Source organism: Balaenoptera physalus (assembly GCF_965194825.1).
Source record: "Balaenoptera physalus genome assembly, chromosome: 15".
Lineage (NCBI taxonomy): Eukaryota > Metazoa > Chordata > Mammalia > Artiodactyla > Balaenopteridae > Balaenoptera > Balaenoptera physalus.
Genome location: NC_138894.1, coordinates 78,874,740 through 78,900,162, shown reverse-complemented (window position 1 = coordinate 78,900,162; position 25,423 = coordinate 78,874,740). Strand labels below are relative to the sequence as shown.

Here is a 25,423-nt window from a genome sequence, read left to right as displayed (position 1 = left end):
AGCTTGGAATCCCAACTCCCACACTTCTGGCAATTTTACTTCTCTTCATCACTAAGTATTAATGTATTTTCACCTATCCTCATTGCCTTCTCTTCTGTTTTTAGACTTGCTGTTCTTTCTGCCTTGAGTTAACTCTACCATCCTCTTTGCCACCTGGCATTCTCATCTTTCAAGGTCCCGTTGAGCTCACTCATGCTCTTGGTCCCTGCCTTCAGGTCCTAGGCTAAGTTAGTTGCTCCCCCAGTGCTGCTCTACATATCTCTATACATGCAGTGTAGCACTTGTGCGTTGCACTTCTGTGTTGGCCTCTGCCACTCAACAGAGAGTTCCCAGAAAATAGAAATTTGCTCACTTTTGTAGCCTGAAAACTTTATATACTATCTTGCATATACTGAGTTTTTTGATAAATCTTTGTAAAACTTATGGTTCATTTAAACTTATGTGCAAGGTCTGTTGAGTTTAAGAAGTATGTAGATTTTCATACTTAAGTATTTTAGAACCATAATATTGGTTATCTTTATTTTTGACGTGATTCTGAATGTTTTATCCTATTCCACAGTGCCGTGCCTGAAAGTTGTAATTTTAATATTTATATTATATTGGGCTTTTCCCTCCAAATCAATTTGTTTTCTAATCTAATGGGAGTCAAAAAATGAATGAAACTACAGTTAAGAATTGAGCTTTTTGGAGATAGCTGTTTGCAGCTCTTTGGATTCTCTTATAAAATTTTCATAGGCTTTCTAGTTTGCAAACAGTATATTAAAATATATTAAATGTATTAAATATGAATATAATAAAATACATTGATATGTCAATGTATTTTATAAATAATTTATATATTATTAAGTACCGTATAAACACAAAACAGTATTGATATTATTACTGTTATCTCTCTGAAAAGTTTATTCATATCAAATTGTTGAGTGAGAAATCCTTTAAGCAATAGATTGTTTATCAGGAGCTATCACTTCTAAGGATGCTTGTTTTGTTATTTGATAAAGTTAAGGCATGCCTATGACCTGGAATCCTAAGCCTGATATAGATATTATCTTTCAAACTAATGTTCCGTAGAAGATTGTTCTAGGAGATAATAATAAATGTTAATGACTATATGTCAGAAAAAAAGGTTCATGATAAATTGCATAGTTTATCCCCTTCTTGGAGTTCTGCACTGTGCTTTGGCCAATTAAACGCTCATAGAATTAATACAGTAAAGAAATCTGTTTCACTTTGTGTAACCCATCATTTCCCATGCTTAATACAGCACAGCATGCTATTTTCCTGGCACATCTATTAATATCCTGCAGAACAATGTTCTTTAGAACACCAATTTGGGAAATGCTGGTCTAAAGTAATTACTTCTTCTAGTTAAATAAATAATCCATTTTCTCAGACCATTTGTTTCTTATATAATTCTCTCCAGCTAATGAAATTACGTTGGATTTTCCCCAAATATGTACCCATCAGACAGGTACCCTCCAAGTCAGAAGTACCTCAACTTTTCCATTCATCTTCCAGACCTTTATAGAATGTTCCCTATTGTATATTTACTTTTTTACTCACAACAGTTTAAGACCTAAGGCTGATGTTTCTTTTCTCTCCATTATTGCATGTGTCTGAAATAACTAAGTTTTTTTAAAAAATTTTTATTGGAGTGTAGTTGCTTTACAATGTTGTGTTAGTTTCTACCGTACAGCAAAGTCAATCAGTTATACGTATACATATATCTCCTCTTTTCTGGATTTCCTTGCCATTTAGGTCACCACAGAGCATTGAGTAGAGTTCCCTATACTATACAGTAGGTTCTCATCAGTTATTTATTTTATACATAGTATCAATAGTGTATATATGTCAATCCCAGTCTCCCAATTCCTCCCACCCCCACCCCCACATCCCCCTTGGTATCCATATGTGTGTTCTCTAGTCTGTGTCTCTATTTCTGCTTTGTAAATAAGATCATCTATACCAATTTTTTCAGATTCCACATATATGCATTAATATACGATATTTGTTTATCTCTTTCTGACTTACTTCACTCTGTCTGACAGTCTCTAAGTCCATCCACGTCTCTACAAATTACCCAGTTTCATTCCATTTTATGGCTGAGTAATTTTTTAAGGACCTTCCATACTGTTCTCCATAGTGGCTGTATCAGTTTACATTCCCACCAACAGCACAAGAGGGTTCCCTTTTCTCCACACCCTCTCCAGCATTTGTTGTTTGTAGATTTTGAGATGATGGCCATTCTGACCAGTGTGAGGTGATATCTCATTGTAGTTTTGATTTGCATTTCTCTAATAATTAGTGATGTTGAGCATTCTTTCATGTGTTTGTTGGCCATCTGTATGCCTTCTTTGGAGAAATGTCTATTTAGGTCTTCTGCCCATTTTTTGATTGGGTTGTTTGTTTTTCTGATATTGAGCTGCATGAGCTGTTTATATATTCTGGAGATTAATCCTTTGTCAGTTGCTTTGTTTGCAAATATTTTCTCCCATTCTGAGGGTTGTTTTTTCATATTGTTTATGGTTTCCTTTGCTTTGCAAAAGCTTTAAAGTTTAATTAAGTCCTATTTGTTTATTTTTCTTTTTATTTCCATTACTCTAGGAGGTGGGTCAAAAAAGATCTTGCTGCAATTTATGTCAAAGAGTGTTCTGCCTATGTTTTCCTCTAAGAGTCTTATAGTGTCTGGCCTTACATTTAGGTCTTTAATCAATTTTGAGTTTATTTTTGTGTATGGTGTTAGGGAGTGTTGTAATTTCATTCTTTTATATGTAGCTGTCCAGTTCTCCCAGCACCACTTTTTTTTTTTTTTAATAAATGTATTTATTTTATTTATTTATTATTTTTGGCTGCATTGGGTCTTCGTTGCTGTGCGGACCTTCTCTAGTTGCGGCAAGCGGGGGCTACTCTTCGTTGTGGTGCGCGGGCTTCTCACTGTGGTGGCTTCTCTTGTTGCGGAGCACAGGCTTTAGGCACGTGGGCTTCAGTAGTTGTGGCTCGTGGGCTCTAGAGTGCAGGCTCAGTAGTTCTGGCACACGGGCTTAGTTGCTCCGCAGCATGTGGCATCTTCCTGGACCAGGGCTCAAACCCGTGTCCCCTGCATTGGCAGGCAGATTCTTAACCACTGCACCACCAGGGAAGCCCTCCCAGCACCACTTATTGAAGAGGCTATCTTTTCTCCATTGTATATTCTGGCCTCCTTTCTTATAGATTAGGTGACCACAGGTGCGTGGGTTTATCTCTGGGCTTTCTATCCTGTTCCATTGATCTATATTTCTGTTTTTGTGCCAGTACCATACTGTCTTGTTACTGTAGCCCTGTAGTATAGTCTGAAGTCAGGGAGCATGATTCCTCCAGCTTCGTTTTTTTTTTTTTTTTCCCTCAACATTGCTTTTGCTGTTCGAGGTCTTTTGTGTTTCCATACAAATTGTAACATTTTTTTGTTCTAGTTCTGTGAAAAATGCCACTGATAATTTGAAAAGGATTGCATTGAATCTGTAGATTGTTTTGGGTAGTACAGTCATTTTCACAATATTGATTCTTCCAATCCAAGAACATGGTGTGTCTCTCCATCTGTTTGTGTTGTCTTTGATTTCTTTCATCAGTATCTTATAGTTTTCTGCGTACAGGTCTTTTGCCTCCTTAGGTAGGTTTATTCCTAGGTATTTTATTCTTTTTGTTGCAGTGGTGAATGGGATTGTTTCCTTAATTTCTCTTTCTGATCTTTCATTGTTAGTGTATAGGAATGCAAGATATTTCTGTGTATTAATTTTGTATCCTGTGACTTTACTAAATTCCTTGATGAGCTCTAATAGTTTTCTGGTGGCATCTTTAGGATTTTCTTTGTATAGTATCATGTCATCTGCAAACAATGACAGTTTTACCTCTTCTTGGCGAATTTGTATTCCTTTTATTTCTTTTTCTTCTCTGATTGCTGTGGCTAGGACCTCCAAAACTATGTTGAATAATAGTGGTGAGAGTGGGCACCCTTGTCTTGTTCCTGATTTTAGAGGAAATGCTTTCAGTTTTTCACCATTGAGAATAATGTTTGCTGTGGATTTGTCATATATGGCCTTTATTATGTTGAGGTAGTTTCCCTCTATGCTCACTTTCTGGAGAGTTTTTTTTATCATAAATGGGTGTTGAATTTTGTCGAAAGCTTTTTCTGCATCTATTGAGATGATCATATGGTTTTTGTTCTTCAATTTGTTAATACGGTGTATCACATTTATTGATTTGCATATATTGAAGAGTCTTTGCATCCCTGATATAAATCCCACTTGATTATGGTGTATGATCCATTCAATGTGTTGCTGGGCTCAGTTTGCTAGTATTTTGTTAAGGATTTTTGCATCTATATTCATCAGTGATATTGGCCTGTAATTTTCATTTTTTTGTGAGATCGTTGTCTGGTTTTTGTATCAGGGTGATGGTGACCTTGTAGAATGAATTTGGGAGTGTTCCTCCCTCTGCTGTATTTTGGAAGAGTTTGAGAAGGATAGGTGTTAGCTTTTCTCTAAATGTTTGATAGAATTTGCCTGTGAAGCCATCTGGTCCTGGACTTCTGTTTGTTTGAAGATTTTCACAGTTTCAATTTCAGTGCTTGTGATTGGTCTGTTCCTATTTTCTGTTTCTTCCTGGTTCAGTCTTGGAAGGTTGTACCTTTCTAAGAATTTGTCCATTTCTTCCAGGTTGTCCATTTTATTGGCATATAGTTGCTTGTAGTAGTCTCTTACGATCCTTTGTATTTCTGCGGTGTCAGTTGAAACTTCTCCTTTTTCATTTCTAATTTTATTGATTTGAGTCCTCTCCTTTTTTTTCTTGATGGGTCTGACTAAAGGTTTATCAATTTTGTTTATCTTCTCAAAGAACCGACTTTTAGTTTTATTGATTTTTGCTATTGTTTTCTTTGTTTCTCTTTCATTTATTTCTGCTCTGATCTTTATGATTTCTTTCCTTCTAGTAACTTTGGGTTTTGTTTGTCCTTCTTTCTCTAGTTGCTTTAGGTGTAAGGTTAGGTTGTTTATTTGAGATTTTTCCTGTTTCTTGAGGTAGGATTGTATTGCTATAAACTTCCCTCTTAGAACTGCTCTTGCTGCCACCCATAGGTTTTGGGTCATCGTGTTTTCATTGTCATTTGTTTCTAGGTATTTTTTGATTTTCTTTTTGATTTTTTCAGTAATCTCTTGGTTACATAGTAGCACATTGTTTAGCCTCCCTGTGTTTGTGTTTTTCGCAGTTCTTTTTCCTGTAATTGATTTCTAATCTCATAGCATTGTGGTCAGAAACGATGGTTGATACGATTTCAGTTTTCTTAAATTTACCAAGGCTTGATTTGTGACCCAAGATGTGATCTATCCTGGAGAATGTCCTGTGTGCACTTGAGGAGAAAGTGTATTCTGCTGCTTTCAGATGTAATGTCCTATAAATATCAATTAAGTCTATCTGGTCTCATGTGTTATTTAAGACTTGTGTTTCCTTATTAATTTTCTGTCTGGATGATCTATCCATTGGAGTTAGTGGAGTGCTAAAGTCCCCCACTATTATTGTGTTACTGCTGAATTCCCCTTTTATGGCTGTTAGCATTTGCCTTATGTATTGAGGTGCTCCTGTGTTTTGAGTGCATAAATATTTACAATTATTACATCTTCTTCTTGGATTGATCCCTTGATCATCATGTGGTGTCCTTCCTTCTCTCTTGTGACAGTCTTTATTTGAAAGTCTATTTTTTCTGATACGAGTATTGCTACTCTAGCTTTCTTTTGATTTCCATTTGCATGGAATATTTTTCCATCCCCTCACTTTCAGTCTGTATGTGTCCCTAGGTCTGAAGTAGGTCTCTTGTAGACAATGTATATACAGGTCTTGTTTTTGTATCCATTCAGCCAGTCTGTGTCTTTTGGTTGGAGCATTTAATCCATTTACATTTAAGGTAATTATCGATATGTGTGTTCCTGTTACCATTTTCTTAATTGTTTTGAGTTTGTTTTTGTAGGTCTTTTCCTTCTCTTGTGTTTCCTGCCTAGAGAAGTTTCTTTAGCATTTGTTGCAAAGCTGGTCTGGTGGTGCTGAATTTTGTTAGTTTTTGCTTGTCTCTAGAGCTTTTCATTTCTCCATCAAATCTGAATGAGAGCCTTAATGGGTAGAGTAATTTTGGTTGTAGGTTTCTCCCTTTCATCACTTTAAATATATCCTGCCACTCCCTTCTGGCCTGCAGAGTTTCTGCTGAAAGATCAGCTGATAACCTTACGGGGATTCCCTTGTATGTTATTTATTGCTTTTCCCTGCTGCTTTTAATATTTTTTCTTTGTATCTAATTTTTTGTTAATTTGGTTCATATGTGTCTCAGCTTGTTTCTCCTTGGGTTTATCCTGTATAAGATGCTCTGTGCTTCCTGGACTTAACTATTTCCTTTCCCATGTTAGGGAAGTTTTCGACTATAATCTCTTCAAATATTTTTTCACACCCTTTCTCTTTTTCTTCTTCTTCTGGGACCCCTATAATTCGAATATTGGTGCATTTAATGTTGTGCCAGAGGTCTCTGAGACTGTCCTCAATTCTTTTCATTCTTTTTTCTTTATTCTGTTCCTCAGCAGTTATTTCCACCATTCTGTCTTCCAGCTCACTTATCTGTTCTTCTTCATCAGTTATTCTGCTGTTGATTCCTTGTAGTATATTTTTAACTTCAGTTATTGTGTTGTTCATCACTGTTTGTTTGTTCTTTAGTTCTTCTAGGTCCTTGTTAAACATTTCTCGTATTTCCTCCATTCTATTTCCGAGATTTTGGATCATCTTTACTGTCATTACTCTGGATTCTTTTTCAGGTAGATTGCCTATTTCCTCCTCATTTATTTGCTCTTGTGGGCTTTTACCTTGCTCCTTTGTCTGCAACATATTTCTCTGTCTTCTTATTTTGTCTGACTTACTCTGTTTGAGGTCTCCTTTCCGCAGGCTGCAGGGTTGTAGTTCCTCTTGCTTCTGGTGTCTGCCCCCAGTGAGTGAGGTTGGTCCAGTGGCTTGTGTAGGCTTCCTGGTGGGAGGGACTCGTGCCTGTGTTCTGGTGGGTGGAGCTGGATCTTGTCCCTCTGATGGGCAGGGCCACGTCAGGTGGTGTGTTTTGGGGTGTCTGTGGGCTTAGTACAACTTGAGGCAGCCCGTCTGCTGATGGGTGGGATTTTGTTCCTGTCTTGCTTGTTGTTTGGCTTGGGGCATTCAGCACTGAAGCCTGCAAGCAGTTGGTGGAGCTGGGTCTTGGAGTTGAGATGGAGACCTCCAGGAGAGCTCTTGCCAAGTAATATTTCCTGGGCAAGCAAACAGCAACAAACACAATTAAAAACAAACAAACAAAACCCCAAACCAATGGTAAAAGCAAAACCAAACAAAAACAATAAAAACACACACACATACAAAATAAGAAACAAAAACAGAAAAAAAAACGAGAACAACCAAAGAGCCTCAAAATGAAATCAAACAATTAAAAACAAAATCAACAAAAACAAAAAATAGAAAACAAAAGAAAAGCAGAATGCAAACTGAAGGAAAAAGCAAAGAAAACAAAACAAACACACAAAAATGATTTTTAAAAAATGATTTAAAAAAGATTTTTTTTAAAAAAGATTTTTTTAAAAAATGATTTTAAAAAGATTTTTTTTTTTTAAATCTTTTTGTGCAGCTGCACAGAAAGATTTTTGTTCCTCTTCCTTAGTCGATCCACCCCTGGGGCTTAGCTGTGGTTTTAGCCTCACCTCTGCATGTGGGCCACCCACAGGAGTCTGCCCCCGCGGCTGCCATGGAGGACTCGGGTCTGCCGTGGTTAGGACAGGGCATGGAGGTGTCACGACTGCCTGGGTCACGGGGACCCTGGCAGTGACAGGTGTGTGGGAAAGCCAGTGGCTACAGGCACGAGAGATCTGGCCCCAGTGGGAGGCTTTCCTAGCACCTGGTGGCTGGTGCAAGAAGGTCAGCCCTGGTGGGGGCTTTTTCTAGCACCTGGAAGGGCAGGGGCCCAGCACGTGGGGAGAGAGAGGCTGCAGTGGCAGCTCCACCCCCTGTGCATCACTCAGCAGAGGCACCTTGCTTCTATGGCAGTCTGGGTCTCCTCCACAAGCATTCCTGGTTGTGAATTTCCTCCCACCTGTCCTCTTAGGCTATCTCCTCGCAGCCAACAGCAGTCCTCCCTGCAGGTTTGCTCTCCAGTCCCCACATTCCAGCTCTCAGCCCCCATGTGCACCGACAGACACACGTCCCAGTCTGGGACGTGGAGGGCTGTGGCGCAGACCATCTGTATAGGTCTGTCCTGTCTGCCACAGACCGGCCATTTCACCCTCTTCCGACAGCCTCAGATGCTCCCCTTCTGTCCCAACTGATTTCCCCATTGGTGAGGGGACTTCCCTGGATGCGGGAACCTCTCTTCTGCTTCAGCTCCCCTCCAGGGGCACAGATCGCGTCCCACTTCCTCTCCTCTTCTTTTTCCCTTGTTTCTTTCATCCTGCCCAGTTATGCAGGGATCTTTCTTGTTCTTTCCGGTGTCCAAGGTTTTCTACTAGTGTTCATCTGCTATTCTGTAAGAATTGTTCCATGTATTCTTGATGCATTTGTGGAGAGAGATGAACTCCATGTCCTCCTACTCCTCCACCATCTTGGTGAATCTGAAATAACTAAGTATTAACATGTTTTAAAAAGCATGATAAACATGTTTGTGTGTGTATATATATGTATAAACACTGCAGAACACAATATGGCAGAGCATTTAAAAGTAGAATACATACACATATAATATATTTATGCATATAGGTATATATGCATTTATACATATGTATGTATGTATATATACATGTATGTTGTGTGTATGTATTCTACTTTTTAAAATTAATTTTTTTATTTTTGGCTGCGTTGGGTCTTCGCTGCTGTGCGCGGGCTTTCTCTAGTTACGGCGAACGGGGGCTACTCTTCGTTGCAGTGCATGGGCTTCTCATTGCAGTGGCTTCTCTTGTTGTGGAGCATGGGCTCTAGGTGCACAGGCTTCAGTAGTTGTGGCACGCGGGCTCAGTAGTTGTGGCTCGCAGGCTCTAGAGCGCAGCCTCAGTAGTTGTGGTGCCCGGGTTTAGTTGCTCCACGGCATATGGGATCTTCCCGGTCCAGGGCTCGAACCCGTGTCCCCTGCATTGGCAGGCAGATTCTTAACCACTGCGCCACCAGAGAAGTCCTGTATTCTACTTTTAAATGCTCTGCCATATTTAGAGTTCAGTAGGCAGAAAATATTTGATAAATGTTAGGAATTGCCAACCTTTTGGCAAATAAACATGGGAAGTAATCTTACTAAACCTGCAATACTAGAACCTGTTAATAATCAATAAAATGTTTGTGTTACTTTAAAAGGGCCATGCTGTATGTTTATATGTAGAAATATATCTCATTGTTTCCATTTTTCTCTAGTTGATCCACCAAAATCGGCAAGCTATCTTGAACCAGTTTGCAGCAAACGCTCCTGTTGGCATCAATATGAGATCAGGCATGCAGCAGCAAATTACACCTCAGGTAACGTGAGAAAACCAGGCATTGTTAGTACTTCTCTAACCCATAACCCAAACTGTATTTCTTAAAGTGTTGACTTGAGTGTCTTTGAAATGGTCTGTGAACTGATCTTTTAATGATGTTTGTACTGTAGCTTTCTTCTAGAATGAATTTATAATCAACTTGTGATACCCCTTACTGATATTTGATGTAAAGCTGAGGGTTCTTTGTTTCATTTTGTTGTTATTATTGTCATTGCTATTAGGTATCAGGTGACTAAGTAGAAAACTCTTATTGCTGTCCTGATTAGTACCAGTAATAAGAAGCCTCGGATATGAAACTGTCTGTATGGTACCTGAAACCTGATCAAAACCCAGTCACATTGTTTAGTTATCTTAACTACCTTGTGCTCTCCACTCAGTCTGAGCATCAGCATTTTGTTTTTTATTTGTTTTAACGATCCTTGTGTATGAACCCAGAGCCATTGGAACTAAACATAAAAAGAACGGTGTAGGCTTCTAAGTGTTATCTAGTGCTTCCTCCCTATTTAACTTCTGCACGTACTTTAATATTTTTGCTTCAACCACTTTTTTGTTTTTGGCTGCACCACGCAGCTTGTGGGATCTTAGTTCCCTGATCAGGGATTGAACCCAGGCCCACGGCAGTGAAAGCACCGAGTCCTAACCACTGGACCACCAGGGAATTCCCTCAACCCCTTTTTTTATGGTTTCCCAACGAATTACACAAAAATTTGGGAGATGAGGTATTTTAGAGAGGATTTGAACAAAACACTTCTCCATAAAATGGACCTAGAAGGATTGGGAGCAAATACTAACCAAAAGGATAAATATTGATAGAAACTGCTGTTTAGCAGCAGATGTTGACATCTTCATGGATCCAGACTTGGGTTTCTCTGTCTTAAAAATCTCAGTGGTTAGCTCATGCAAGGGTAATTAGGTTTTAAGGAAACAAGACCCCACTGTTGGAATTCACATAAAGACGAATTCTATCAGGAAGTCATTATGTCACAGTTTCTTCCAGATTAGACTTCATCTGGTTGGCAATTTTCATTTTTATGGAGCTGTATGCTCTAATCAGTTCCTCAACCTGAATGGACATTTTCTGATGAAGGCTTTATTGACATGCCATGTTGCTTTACAAGTTAGACTAGAAAGTGACTTCAACCTAATTTTACCACTTCTTTCATCATTCATAATATTATGGCTATTAAAACACTTACTCTAATGCCTGGAGCAGTCTTATACTGCAACAATAATATAAGATACCTGGGTTCATTTATTTCTGCTTATTATTTTGTTTCTAATTAATTATTTGCTTTTTAAGTGACCATTTGGCGTTGGATCCCGGATTTCTGATTCTTCCTTTTTTAATGGTATTTGTAGGTTTTTCTAATTGTGAAGATAATGCACATTCATTATAGATAATTTGGAAAATACAGAAAATTAAAATCACCTGTTATCACATTTCATTTAAGTAAAGTGGAATAAATGATCTCCAAGAGAAAAGGGAAAAATAAGTTTCACCATACTAGAAACACAGTGAATTTTTTGGAAATGAAAAAGAAAAAAGTCCCCTAACAACCTAATGCCAGATAAGATAGAAGTCATCAAGCACATTTTATTTCTCTTCTTTATGGTTTTAATGTTTCTCTTAATAGTTTTCATGGCCTATATTATAATACTAATCAATATATGCTTTCTTAGACTTTTATCAGTCCTGTGTGACTTTAATCTGTAAAATGTACTTATTTTCTCTCCTGTAGCTATTACTTAAGAGGTTTTCTTCCTTTTCTGTTTTAGTTTCCCTTGTACACTGATAATTGCTACATATTCTGTTGCTCCAAGCTACCAGGCTTAATCCTGTAAGCTTTCCAAGTTAGGTGGTAATCAAAATAATATTAGTAAGTGAGGATTTTTTCTCTCTTTTTTAGCCACCCCTGAATGCCCAAATGTTGGCACAGCGCCAGCGGGAGCTGTATAGTCAACAGCACCGACAGAGGCAGCTAATACAGCAGCAAAGAGCCATGCTTATGAGGCAACAAAGCTTTGGGAACAACCTCCCTCCCTCATCTGGACTGCCAGTTCAAATGGGGAACCCCCGTCTTCCTCAGGGTGCTCCGCAGCAATTCCCCTACCCACCAAACTATGGTACAAATCCAGGAACCCCACCTGCTTCTACCAGCCCGTTTTCACAACTGGCAGCAAATCCTGAGGCAACCTTGGCCAACCGCAACAGCATGGTGAACAGAGGCATGACAGGAAACATGGGAGGCCAGTTTGGCACTGGAATCAGTCCTCAGATGCAGCAGAATGTCTTCCAGTACCCAGGATCAGGTATGAGGATTACACCTTTATGTTGCTTTTATAAGTACAGTTGGCCCTCAGCATCCACGGGTTCCGTACCTGTGGATTCAACAACCCCAAATCGAAAATATCCACCCCCCCCAAAAAAAAATTCCAGAAAGTTCCTAAAAGCAAAACTTGAATTGGCTGCACTCTGGGAACTATTTACATTGTATTTACATAGCATTTACATTGTATTAGGTTTTACAAGTAATCTAGAGATGATTTAGTATATGGGAGGATGTGCATAGGTTCTGTTTCTCCATTTTATATAAGGGACTTGAGCATCCATGGATTTTGGTATCCATGAGGGTCCTGGAACCAATCCCCCATGGATACCAAGGGACGACTATACCACATACAGGCTCAGGTCTCTCTTTTCACATGTGTTTCAGTTCACTGACATTGAGGCAATTTGCTGAAGAAGAAAGATGCTGAGGGAGTTCCCTGGTGGCCTAGTGGTTAGGATTCCAGGCTTTCACTGCCGTGGCCTGGGCGAAACTGAGATCATGCAAGCCGCAGGGCGCGGCCAAAAAAAGAAAAGACGCTGGCGTTGGAGTCAGGAGATCCAGGCTCTAGGCTCAGCTCTTGCCACTAAATGGTTGAGTGGTTTGAGGCTTCTCTCTTACATAAAGCTAAGATGATTAAATTAGAGGATCCATAAGGACCTGACACGAAAATTTTTAACATTTTGTCTGCAAAGCATATTCTTACTTTCTTACTTTCGCTCATGGATCCCTATAAGAATCTTATGAGAGTCCGTGTCAGACAATGGGTGCAAGTACATTAACTCAAAATTTGCATACAGATGTTTTAAATTATCTTGGAAAATTTTTTTGATAGATTACATAAGGATAATCAGTCTTCACAAATTATCTCAGACTTCTCATTGGTGTCACCACCCTTAGCTGCTTAGGTTGTAAGCTATTCCTCTGAAATATCAGGCAGCTTTCTGGCTTTCAAAAGCTTTGTTCTTTTTTTAATCTTTCATTTGCAGTGTCTCTATCCTATTCCCTTTGTCCTAGGTAATGATATCTTTTTTAAATTTTTCTTCTATCACTTGGAGATTCTAATAGGTAGTGGCAATTAAACACATTTGATTAATCCACCAGGTTCAATTAACTTTGATGCAAAATTAATGGCACATTCCTAGGAAAAAAATTGAAATAAATCCCTTCATTTTATAAATGAAAGAAAAAGTAAATTTTAAGCCTGCTTAAAAATGAATTTCAATGAGAAAGCTGCTGTTTGACCTGAATAAAATGTTGAAGTTATATAGAGATTTTTTTACATGGCAGTATGCTTATCAACTTTGACAGCCAAATCAATTTAGACTTTTCATTCTGGTGGCAACAAGTGCTGAAATCCTTTGACTATTAAATTAAGTATCTAGGGAGACATGTGTCAGAGAGTACCAGAATTCTCTAAGACGTTTTAATCAAAATTATACCACATCAGTTTCTTTGTCCTCAAGACAATGAAGTCATCTTTGGCTGGTTTATATCACTTACACTGTATGTGTGGGCAAGAAAAGTATTATAAATCCATATTTTAATTATAAGATTGTCTGAACAGGAGTGGCCTTCAAAAGAGTTGTATTTTCATGTGCCTTGTGATTTGTGTATGCAAAGAATTTGACGAGGTTCCTTCAGTGTATTCCAGCCTACAGAAGTACTTCCTCCAACATTAGAAGACTTATATAGTTGTTTCCCCATTGCTCTTCCAAAATGGCAACTTAGCCAAAACAGCAAATAGATTCTTAGTAGCGTTTATGATACTGATTGCAGAGCCTTAAATCAAAAGATTTATGTCATTCATTGGGGAAAAAAATAACCACAAATAAGCCAAACATTAATAATTCTCTTATTAAAAAAATAAGATAAAAAATAAGATAAAATAAGATAAAAACGGTACATCTCAAAAAACTAAAAATACAACCACCATGTGACCCAGCAGTTCTACTACTGGGTATATATCTGAAAAAAACGAAAACACTAATTTGAAAAGATACATGCACCCCAATGTTCACAGCAGCATTATTTACAATAGCCAAGATATGGAAGCAACCGAAGTGTCCATTAACAGATGAATGGGTAAAGAAGCTGTGGTGTATATATATACAATGGAATACTACTCAGCCATAAAATAAATGATGATATTTTGCCATTTGTAACAACATGGATGGACTTGGAAGATATTTTGCTAAGAGGGAACAAACTGATGGTTACCAGTGGGGAGAGGGAAGTGAGGAGGGGCAAGTTAGGGGTAAGGGATTAAGAGGCACAAACTACTATGTACAAAATAAATAAGCTACAAGGATATCTTGTGCAACACAGGGAATTTAGCCAATATTTTATAATGATTATAAATGGAATACAACCTTTAAAAATTGTGAATCCTGTGTCATACACCTGAAACTTATATAGTATTGTACATCAACTATACTTCAATTAAAAATTATTTAACTAATTAAAAAAAATACAAAACAGTACTTCTGTCAATTTTCAGTCATGCTCTTTAACGCTTCATCTCTGGAAAGCCAAGAAAGGATGACTTCTATCCACTCCTGTTTCTTGACTAAGCCTCCTAGAGAGGCAGTACTCCAAAACCCCATTTCCTATGAAGTTGACAAGATTTCCTTCAGCGTTTTGGGTCTAGTCTTTAATCTCTTGCAAGTCATATAGAACACAGTGATCGAGATAATGAGTGGGTAGAGCTTCCTTCTTCTCCAGACAGTACAACCAGATGTGTTACTACCCATTGTAAGTGCTCTATCTGGTACCCGGATTTTTTTTCCAGTCCAACTTTTGATTGACAAAAAGTGCTTTTCACAAAATAAGATTTTTTTTTATAAAGTATCTGTACTACAAACAAACCCCAGAAGCTAGGTACAGTGGAGAGAGTAGTATTTTTATCCAGTTGCAGTTTGAAATGAAATGGCAGAGCTTTCAGGTCTTCCATGAAAAAACAAAAGCACAGGGGGAAAATTGTTTTTCTGGAGAGTATAAGAACATTTAAAGGTTCAGTAGTTTAAATTTCTTCCGTTGCTCTAAGTTATAAACTTGCACTATCATGATCAGCAACCTGGTAGAAAGCTGCAAGACCAGGTTTTGTGTTGGTACAAGTTCAAGTTCTGGAGAAATTCCAACCTTTTCAAATCAAGCCTTCTCCAAGAAACAAAAAAACAAAAACCACCACATGTTTTTATAAATAAAGTTTTATTGGAACACATCCATGCTCATTAGTTTACATACAGTCTACAGCTGGCTTCACACAGTAGAGTTAAGTAGTTCTTACAGAAATGTTATGGCCTGCAAAACTGAAAATATTTACTATCTGGCCCTTTGCAGAAAAAGTTGGCTAATCCCTGTGTTAATTAATGATAGTAAAACCAAAGGATGAATAAAGTAGCTTTGCTTTAGTCCGTTGCTTTGGCATCTTTCAACTTAATATAGACCCAGAGTAAACGAAGGAACATGTAGGTCATAATAATGACAGCGTATGCTTTCTTTTATTTCTGAAAACAGAAAGTTATTGTAGACTATCATGCCATGATGATGAGTGTACAAGAACAGAATTAGACATTTAAAATTTATTTTATACTATGGTAATATTCAAATAAAATATGAGGGAAATTTAAAAAGAAATTTTTTGTACCTATTTCATGAATTCCTTGGAGCCAATCCAGAGCTCCCTCTTCTGTGAACTACAGTAAACATGCTACTCCGCTCACTCCTCCTGAGTGATGTCATCTACTCCTGTGGCTTCAATGACTTCTACATGCTGATGACTTTCTTCTCTATATCTAAACCAGATCTCTCAGCTCATGTGAGAGACATACCTGAATTTTCTACCAGCACCCAAACTTGTCCAGAGCTAGGCTCATCAACTCCATTTCCCCTTCCCTCCATGCCTCAATGTTCCAGTTTAACAAACCTCTCAAGTTCCAAGAAAGAATACATACCTTGCTCTCTTCTACTTCTAGGCTTTTGTGTTTTCTGTATCCTTTGTCTAAAATGTCCTTCCCTCACCTGTCTCATTCCTGTTCCTCCCTCCCCTCAAAGATATCTCCTCTGGGAAGCCCTCCCTGACACTCCCAATCATAAGTACTCACCACTCTGTCTTTTTTTTTTTTCTTAAAGTATGCTGGGTTTTTTTAAAATTTTTATTTACTTACTGGCTACGTTGGGTCTTTGTTGCTGCACGTGGGCTTTCTCTAGTTGTAGCAAGCAGGGGCTACTCTTCGTTGTGGTGCGCGGGCTTCTCATTGCGGCGGCTTCTCTTGTTGCAGAGCATGGGCTCTAGGCACGCAGGCTTCAGTAGTTGTGGCTCGTGGGCTCTAGAGCGCAGGCTCAGTAGTTGTGGCCCATGGCTTAGTTGCTCCGCAGCATGTGGGATCTTCCCAGACCAGGGATCGCACCCATGTCCCCTGCATTGGCAGGCGGATTCTTAACCACTGCGCCACCAGGGAAGCTCCACCCTCTCTTAGAGCCACTTGTTCATCAGCTGCCTTTCTTTTTAAACAGCAAGTTCCTTGAGAGAGCTAAGTGTGACCTTTTAACTCTTTGTTTCTCAAGTGCTTAGCACAGTGGTCTGGTGGGAAGAGTAGATGCTCAATGAATCTTTTAATGGAAAAATGAATCCTAATTCTAGTTGCTGCTGCCAGGTGGCTGTGGTGAAATTTATGGTCCAGCAGGGAGACTTAACATAATCAAAGATAGAACTGTAGAATTTTTAAACTAGAAGAAAGAAAATTGTCTGGTCCAAGGAATCCAAGGTCCAGTGCAGTGGCAGAACTGGGGCCAGAACTCTACCCCTCCAAATTCATTATTCACAGACTGGTTCTTTATACTAAAACTAGGTCATCTGATAAGGAAAACATGGGCAGTTAGAATGTGAAATGAGGCCAGAAAAAATGTCAGAAAGCATGCTGGGACTTCCCTGCTGGCACAGTGGATAGGAGTCCGCCTGTCAATGCAGGGGACACGGGTTCAATCCGTGGTCTGGGAAGATCCTACATGCTGCGGAGCAACTAAACCTGTGCGCCACAACTACTGAGCCTGCGCTCTAGATCCCAGGAGCCACAACTGCTGAGCCCACGAGCCACAACTGCTGAGCCTGCATGCTACAACTACTGAAGCCCATGCACCTAGAGCCTGTACTCCACAACAGGAAAAGCCACCGCAATGAGAAGGCTGCGCACCACAACGAAGAGTAGCCCCCGCTCGCCGCAACTAGAGAAAGCCTGCGTGCAGCAATGAAGACCCAATGCAGCCAAAAATAAATAAATAAATTTATTTAAAAAAAAAAAAGCATGCTGATGTACTTGAAGTCTTATTTATTAACTTTGATCCCATAGAATAATAGCCAGAATGTGATAATTATCTTCCCCTCTCACATATATATTTTTCCTGAAATTATTTTATCATAAATAAGATTAAAAATGCATTAGGAACAGATAAGTATTTTTTAAAGATCATAACCAAAATAGTTAAAAGTTAAAATGTAGAATTAATGCAAAGACAGGCAATACAAAAATGAAGATGATGGGGGGGAACCCACCCTCTAGAGTCATAAATGAAAAAAATAATTTCTCCATATATTCTAAGTCAAAATTATTTACCAGAGATTAAATTACATATGGAGGAAGCAGCAAGGAGAACAATATGTAGCTTTTTTTTTTTTTAATAAATTTATTTATTTTATTTTTGGCTGTGCTTGGTCTTCAGTTGCTGCGCGCCAGCTTTCTCTAGTTGCGGCGAGCAGGGGCTACTCTTCCTTGTGGTGCACAGGCTTCTCATTGTGGTGGCTTCTCTTGTTGCGGAGCACAGGCTCTAAGCACGTGGGCTTCAGTAGTTGCAGCACCCAGGCTCAGTAGGCTCAGTAGTTGTGGCTTGTGGGCCCTAGAGCACAGGCTCAGTAGTTGTGGTGCGCGGGCTTAGTTGCTCCGCGGCATGTGGGATCTTCCCAGACCAGGGCTCGAACCTGTGTCCCCTGCATTGGCAGGCGGATTCTTAACCACTGCGCCACCAGGGAAGTCCCTGTAGCTTTATTTATATAAATTTTACTAAGAAAACAAGTAGCCAAACATTTAGTGAAAGAAAAAAATATAGAAAGTCTACAGTTGGCTCAACTTTCACAGAAAATTTAAAATATTTTAAAAACTGTAGCCTATAAAAAACAAAAGTGAATACTTTAACTACATATCTGGCTAGTTTAACCAAACAGAAAAAAGAGAAAAGTCATTGTATTAATAATAACAGAACACAAAATATACCGGAATCTACAATTATGTTTACAAGGAGACATTAAGGGCATAGAGACATACTTATGATATAATGATAAGGGAAAGAAGCAAGCCACAAAGTTAATGCAATATTTCATAGAGGAAGATTTGAAGGAATTATACTAAATTATGGGTAATCACATTATGATATTCTTTTTTCTGCACCTTTATAACTTTCTTTACCTCAACAGTATTCAACTGTGAAATGTATTTTGTCAGGAAAAAAATAAAAAATACGAAGTGCTAGCATAACAGAAAACATAAAAAGAAGCCTATTTTTACCTTTTAAATTTTTATGGACTTCCACTTTGGGTCAAGATGGAATAACAGGGACAAGATTTATTCTTCCATCTGAAGCAAACAAAAAATTGAGCAGTAGTTGTAGAAATTGTCCAGACTGTGATGCGGGAAGGGGGAATCCAACAGGAGCGTGTGATTTCCTATAGCTGAGGCAATGGCACTTAGAGTCTGGGAAAGCCAAGGCAGGTAGAGGTTTTAGGGCACAGAACCAGAGAGAAGAGAGCCACACAGAGAGAGAACCATGGGGATATATAGAGGATCCTGCTCAGGTCTTTAGTTGAGAACCGATAAGTGTGTGTGTATACACAAACCGAGGCCAGGGAAAACCACCTGAAAAGAACGGAGGGAACATTTTCAGAGTTTACACAGGGCCAGTTCCTCTTCACACCAGCCAGAATAGAAAACCTCAGAATTCACGGTGTCAAGTAGAATACTCAGAAATGTTTGTGCCTAAGTAGCAGGGCAAAATAAGCACCAGGCTAAACCCTGCTCTTGTCTCTTTAGGCACAACACCCAAAAGAATTAAAACTGTTACCGTGTAACCTATCCATGACCCAGACAAAGGTCAAAAATTTAAATTTAAAGGAATTTTTAAAATCTAGCACCTAACAAGGTAAAATTCACAAGCCCTGGAATCTGAATTTTTTCCTAATTACCAGACATGCAAAGATAAAGGAAAATAAAACCAATAACAAGAAGAAAAATCAGTCATCAAAATCAACCCAGAAATTTCACAGGTGTTAGAATTAAAACAGTTATAAATTATACATTTATTCTGTATGTTCAAGAAGCTAGAGGAAAGCTTGAACGTGTTAACTAAAAGTATGAAAAACATAAATAAAACCAAAATGAAACTTCTTTTTTTTTTAAATAAGTGTGTTATTATTTTATTTTTTTTAAATGAGAACCTCATTCTTTTTTTCTTTTTTTTTTTTAGTTAATTAATTAATTTATTTAAAAAAAATTTTTTTTTGGCTGTGTTGGGTCTTCGTTTCTATGCAAGGGCTTTCTCTAGTTGCGGCGAGCAGGGGCCACTCTTCATCGCGGTGCGCGGGCCTCTCACTATCGCGGCCTCTCTTGTTGCGGAGCACAAGCTCCAGACGCGCAGGCTCAGTAGTTGTGGCTCACGGGCCCAGTTGCTCCGTGGCATGTGGGATCTTCCCAGACCAGGGCTCGAACCCGTGTCCCCTGCATTGGCAGGCAGATTCTCAACCACTGCGCCACCAGGGAAGCCCCAAAATGAAACTTCTGGAGATAAAAACTACAGTGTCTAAGATGAAAAATATACTGGATGGGATAAGCAGCAGATTAGACATTATAAAAGAAAAGTTAGTGAACTTGAAGATATAACAATGGAAACTATACAAAATGAAATCAGAGAGAAAAAGACTGAAAAGGTAGTAATTTACTCCAAATTGATCTTATAATTACACAATCCATATCTAAATATCAACATGCTTTTGGGAGAAATTGACAAGCTTCTCCTACAATTTATATGGAAATGCAAAGGACCTAGAGTAGCCAAGACAGTTTTGCAAATTAAGAATAAAGTTGGGGGACTTCCCTGGTGGCAGAGTGGTTAAGAATCCGCCTGCCAATGCAGGGGACACGGGTTCGAGCCCTGGTCTGGGAAGATCCCACATGCCGCGGAGCAGCTAAGCCCCGTGCACCACAACTACTGAGCCTGCACTCTAGAGCCCACGAGCCACAACTACTGAAGCCCGTGCACCTAGAGCCCGTGCTCCGCAATAAGAGAAGCGACCACAATGAGAAGCCCACGCACCGCAACAAAGAGTAGCCCCCACTCGCCACAACTAGAGAAAGCCTGAGCACAACTACGAAGACCCAACACAGCTAAAAATAAAAATAAATAAATAAATAAATTTATTAAAAAAAAAGAATAAAGTTGGTTGACTACCAGTTTCAAAAATTATCATAAAGGTACAACAATCAAGACAGTATAGTATTAGTACAAGTATAGACATACAGATCACTGCAACAGAATAAAAAGTCCAGATATAAACCCTTACTTTTATGGTCAGTTGATTTTCAACACAGTTATATCAATGGTTACTAATAAGCACTATCCTGAATAAAAAGGAACAAACTACTGATAAATGCTACCTCAGCGTAATGTTTCACTCAACATTATGCTGAGAAAAAGACACCAGATACAAAAGACCTCACATGATTACATTTATATGAAGTTTCCAATAGAAGGCAAATCTGTAGGGACAGAAAGCAGATCAATGGTTGCCTGAAGCTAGAGGTGGGAGTGGGAATTGACTGCAAACAAACACAAGGGAATTTGAGATATGATGAAAATGTCTAAACTGGATTGTGGTGCTGGTTGCACAACTCTATAAATTTACTAAAAATCATTGACTTGCGCAGTTCAGTGGGTGAATTTGATGCTAGATAGATTACATATCAGTAAAGCTTAAAAAAAAGGCAGGGAAGGGAAGCAGGGCCCATAAAGACAACTGAGGAGGAGCGGCTGACAATACTTTCTCACTTTTCATTTCACGCGTGGGTTTTTCTTACCTTTTTCCTCTTCAACTTATTTTTTTTAATTATTTTTATTGATGCATACTTGACATAATGTTATATTAGTTTCAGCTGTATAACATGATGATTTGATATTTGTATATATTATAAAATGATCACCACAGTAAGTCCAATTACCATCTACTACTGTACATAGTTACAATTTTTTTTTTCTCATGATGAGAACTTTCAAGATCCACTCTCCTAGCTACTTTCAAATATGCAGTATGATATTATTAACTATAGTCACTGTGCTATACATTACATCCCCGTGACTTATTTTTTTCTTCTCATTCTACTGAGATATAAATGACATACAGCACTGTATGAGTTTAAGGTATACAGCATAATGATTTGACTTACTTCATACATCATGAAATGTTTATCACAAGTTTAGTGAACATCTGTCATCGTGTATCCTTTTCAACTTATTTTTATTACACAAGTAATCTGTCATGTGTGCTCATATTTGTTTTTTACATAGTGAACATCTGTCATCGTGTATCCTTTTCAACTTACTTTTGTTACACAAGTAATCTGTCATGTGTGCTCATATTTGTTTTTTACACTTAAAAATTCATGTAGTCAGAAAAGAACAGAAAAGAAAATCATACATAATCATGGTACCCAAATCAATATCTTAGTGAATGGAAACGTTCTTCCAAATCTCTTTTATATGTTTATTTATCTATCTGTTTATACTGAAATTTCCTGTTTTGTTTTTAAGGAACTGAAGTTTTTCCTACTCTGTTGAATAGGCTGTTTCTAACTATATTATGACAGATCCTTCTGGGTTTTTTTTTTTCTTTTATGGGGTTAATAAATGTATAGTGTATTCACATAAATTAATTTGTGTCGATTTGTAGGAATGGTTCCCCAAGGTGAGGCCAACTTTTCTCCATCTCTAAGCCCTGGGAGCTCCATGGTGCCGATGCCAATCCCTCCTCCTCAGAGCTCTCTGCTCCAGCAGACTCCGCCCACTTCTGGCTACCAGTCACCAGACATGAAGGCCTGGCAGCAAGGAGCAATGGGAAACAACAAGTAAGGGGGCATTTTTATATATGAGCATCCCTGATACTCTGCAGCACATAAGAACAAATACGGCTTCACCATCCAAATAGAAGATTATTAGCTACTGTCCATTTGCAAATTCAAGGAACTGAATTTTATGTTACCAGCAAATAGCGATTTTTAAGTCCTTTAAGTTTCAAGTCAATTTTAAGGCAAATTTGTGTGTTTACAGTACAGAAAAGTAGTATAGTGGCCCCCAACCTTTTCATCCCACTCCCAGCGCACCTGAAGAATATGATCGACTCCTATGAGTAACAGAGCTTCGCTGGGACAGATATAGGAATGAGTACTTTTTAAAAAATCATTCTTTATAAAAGCACTTAAAAATCTTAAAAATCTAAAGCAAGAAGGCAAAATGTTAGAATTCAATAGAGCTGAATAGTGGGCACACGGTTTCACTCTTCTCAGTATGTTTGAAGGATTTCATAGCAACAGCAAAGGTTTTTAAGTCTTCTAAGGTCATTCTACCTTACCTAGCTTTTTGAATCTCTAGATATTCAGTGGCCTTATTTTACCCATTTTACTGAGAATTATCTTACTAAAGTCATTTTTCCCCCCAAATCGTGGCTGCTGAACTTTTCACACATCACTTGAGTTTTATAAAGGTTTTAATTTGGTTGTGTCTTGGTTCTAATGACAGGGAAGCAGTTTGATCTGACAACATAATAAGTAAGGTAGTTAAAGTTGAAAACTTAAGACCATATTCTCTTAAAGTTCATTGAAAGGTAAGAGAGGAAATCTTCCTGTTAGAGAACTGTGCAGCTCTCAGTGAGGACTGATGTAAACTAGGTAGAAATGGAACAGTCTATGTGATGTGCAAGAATTTAGTCTTCTACTGTGTTCTAATCCCAGCTTCCTAAACTCACTTTAGATTCCATGGTCCATCCTTATGATTACTCCCTTACAGGCACTCTCAGCTCCCTTGCCCACCTCTCCTTCTGTTGCACTTATGCCTAGCAAAATGCTCCCTAATGAAATCCAACTAAACTCTCGCTCCATACCTACACCTAAGCATCTGAATGTACCTTGAGAAAAAAAAACACAGTCATGCTGACAGATCTGCTCCCCTTCACAGTTAAATCCCTTCCTCTCCTTCCATTTCTTATTGAATCTGTCAGGCTTTCATCCCTACCATTCCACCAAAAGTATTCTTATCAAGGTCCTTAATGTCCTTTACAATGCCAAATGCAATGAGCATTGATAGCACTTGACATATTTGAGCATGTACTCTTTCTTGGAGCTCTGTCTTCGTTTGGTTTCTGGAACAACTTTCTCTCCTGAGAAAGGTGACTCTCTTCCTAACCCTCAGTCTCCTCTGCTGGATCTTCCTCATCTCCCTGACCTCCAGTTTAGGGCCTCAGAGCTCATTCTAGGACCTCTTCCCCATATCTGCTTGCTCCCTTAGTTATATCATTCAGTCTTACTGATATAAATGCCTATCCCTAAGCTTATGACTGCTAAATTTAAGTCTCTAGCCCAGACTTCTCCCCTGAACACCATACTGTATATACCACAGCCTAATGGACATCTCTACTTAGAAGTCTAATAGGCATCTCAAACTTAACATGACAAAAACTAAAGTGATATTCTTCCCCAAACCTGCTCGTCTCATACTTTTTTCACATCTCAATAAACAACTCTATTCTTCCAGTTATTCAGAAGAAAATCTTTTCTCTTTCTCTCACATCCCACATCAAACATCCATCAGCAAATCACATCAGCTTCTTAGCAGCTCTCACTCCTTACTGTCCCACTTGTACACTTTAGTGCAAGCCAGCATCATCCTTTTCCTAGACCACTGCAGTGGCCTCCTGTCTTCCTGCTTCCACCCTTGCTCCACTACAGTTTAGTCTCCACATGGTAGCCAGAGTGATGCTTTTAAAACATGAGGCAAGATATCAGCCCTTTACTCAAAACACTCCAACTTATTCAAAATACAATATAGGGCCTCTCATGCCCTACATAATCTTGCTCCAGGATACCTCTCTGACCTCATCTGCTATTCTCATCACTCATTCTGCCGTACTGGCTTCTGTTTATTCCTCTGTTCCTCAGATGTGCCAAGTACATTGCAAACTCAGGGCCTTTGCATTTTTAAATCCCTCTGCTGGAACGTTCTTCTCTCAGTAGTCACATGGATTTCTCTCTCATACTTAAGTCTCTTCTTAAAAAATGTCACTTTATTAGACATAGATATTGAATGTCACCATATTAAACTTCCCTGACCATCATTTCTAAACAGCATTTCCTGCCTCTTGGTCCCTCCTTTCCCTTCTTTATTTCTCTTTATCATGCTTAACATCTGACATAGTGTGTGTTAGTCTATTTATGGTCTGTCTCCTCCAACTAGAATATAAGCCTCAGAAGAGCAAGGACTTTTTGTTTACTTGTATATGTCCATCCTTTAGAACAAGTAAGCACTTAATATACGTCTGTTGAACAAATGAGTGTAGAGATTCCCTATTCCTACCTAAGTCGTTTTTTGGATGCAGATTCAAATATGGACTTGAGTTTTTGTTGTACTTTAGCAGTTTCTATGAACTTTTGACTTTCCCAAATCATTTGAGAAAGAAAATAGTTATCACCAACTCTTCAAACATTCACACTTGCTTATTTGGTTCATGTATAAAAGTTTATTAGTCAACACAGGCAGCATATAGTTTGTGATCACTCACTGTCTCTTTTGCACAGTGCAAGATACCACAAGGAACTGGGGAAAACAGCCCCTGTTGTCAACTTACCTAGAGTGTAGTTAGTGACAGGAGTAGGTCGGAGAGAAGTAAAACATGAAACAAAGACTCATTAAGCAGAATGATGTAATAGAGCTCAGAGACAGTGTAATGTGATTCTTTTTCATTATCTCTTTGGTAGCAAGAGAAATAAAGGGTTAAACAAACTTATTTGTCCAGGAACTGGACAGTGTTTCTGTGTAACTCTAGTCACAAAGGAGAATCCCAGGGCTTATTAACATTTTAAAGGCAGAGGTCTGTGGTTTAACCCTTTGTTTCTGAGACTTATTTGACCACGGACTCCTCCTTGCTTGTTAATACCTGTAATATCTATGGAACCTACTTTAGGCCAAAGTCGTCATCTTTCCCTTTTCCCCCCATGATTTAAGGGCTACCAAATACCTGGTGCTAGCGTAAGGAAACTGTGATAACTGCCATGAGGCCAATCAGGAAAGCAGGTGAGGGAGGGGTCCAGGAAAGTGTGAGGAAGGGGTCCTTCATGCATTGGGCCTAAGGTGCCAGTGAACCCCACAGTCTATTCCAGGACCTGGAACAGTGATTGATGCTGCAGAAGGGCTTGATCTTCTTCCTATGAGGGAAGAAACTAAAATGGA

At 38.7% G+C, this 25,423-nt stretch overlaps 1 protein-coding gene across 12 annotated transcripts in view; it reads left to right on the top strand.

The window, feature by feature from the left end:
* The window catches only part of NCOA1 (nuclear receptor coactivator 1), a 261,261-nt gene that overhangs the window by 214,615 nt on the left and 21,223 nt on the right, over positions 1-25,423 (top strand). For all 12 annotated transcript variants that reach the window (XR_014254217.1, XM_082427427.1, XM_082427418.1 and 9 more), the window contains 3 exons: positions 9,436-9,537; positions 11,465-11,867; positions 21,876-22,050. Coding sequence is in view for 11 of the 12 variants with exons in the window: in XM_082427427.1 (XP_082283553.1) it covers positions 9,436-9,537; positions 11,465-11,867; positions 21,876-22,050 (680 nt within the window). In the remaining variant the exon portion in view is untranslated. The remainder of the gene's footprint in view (positions 1-9,435; positions 9,538-11,464; positions 11,868-21,875; positions 22,051-25,423) is intronic.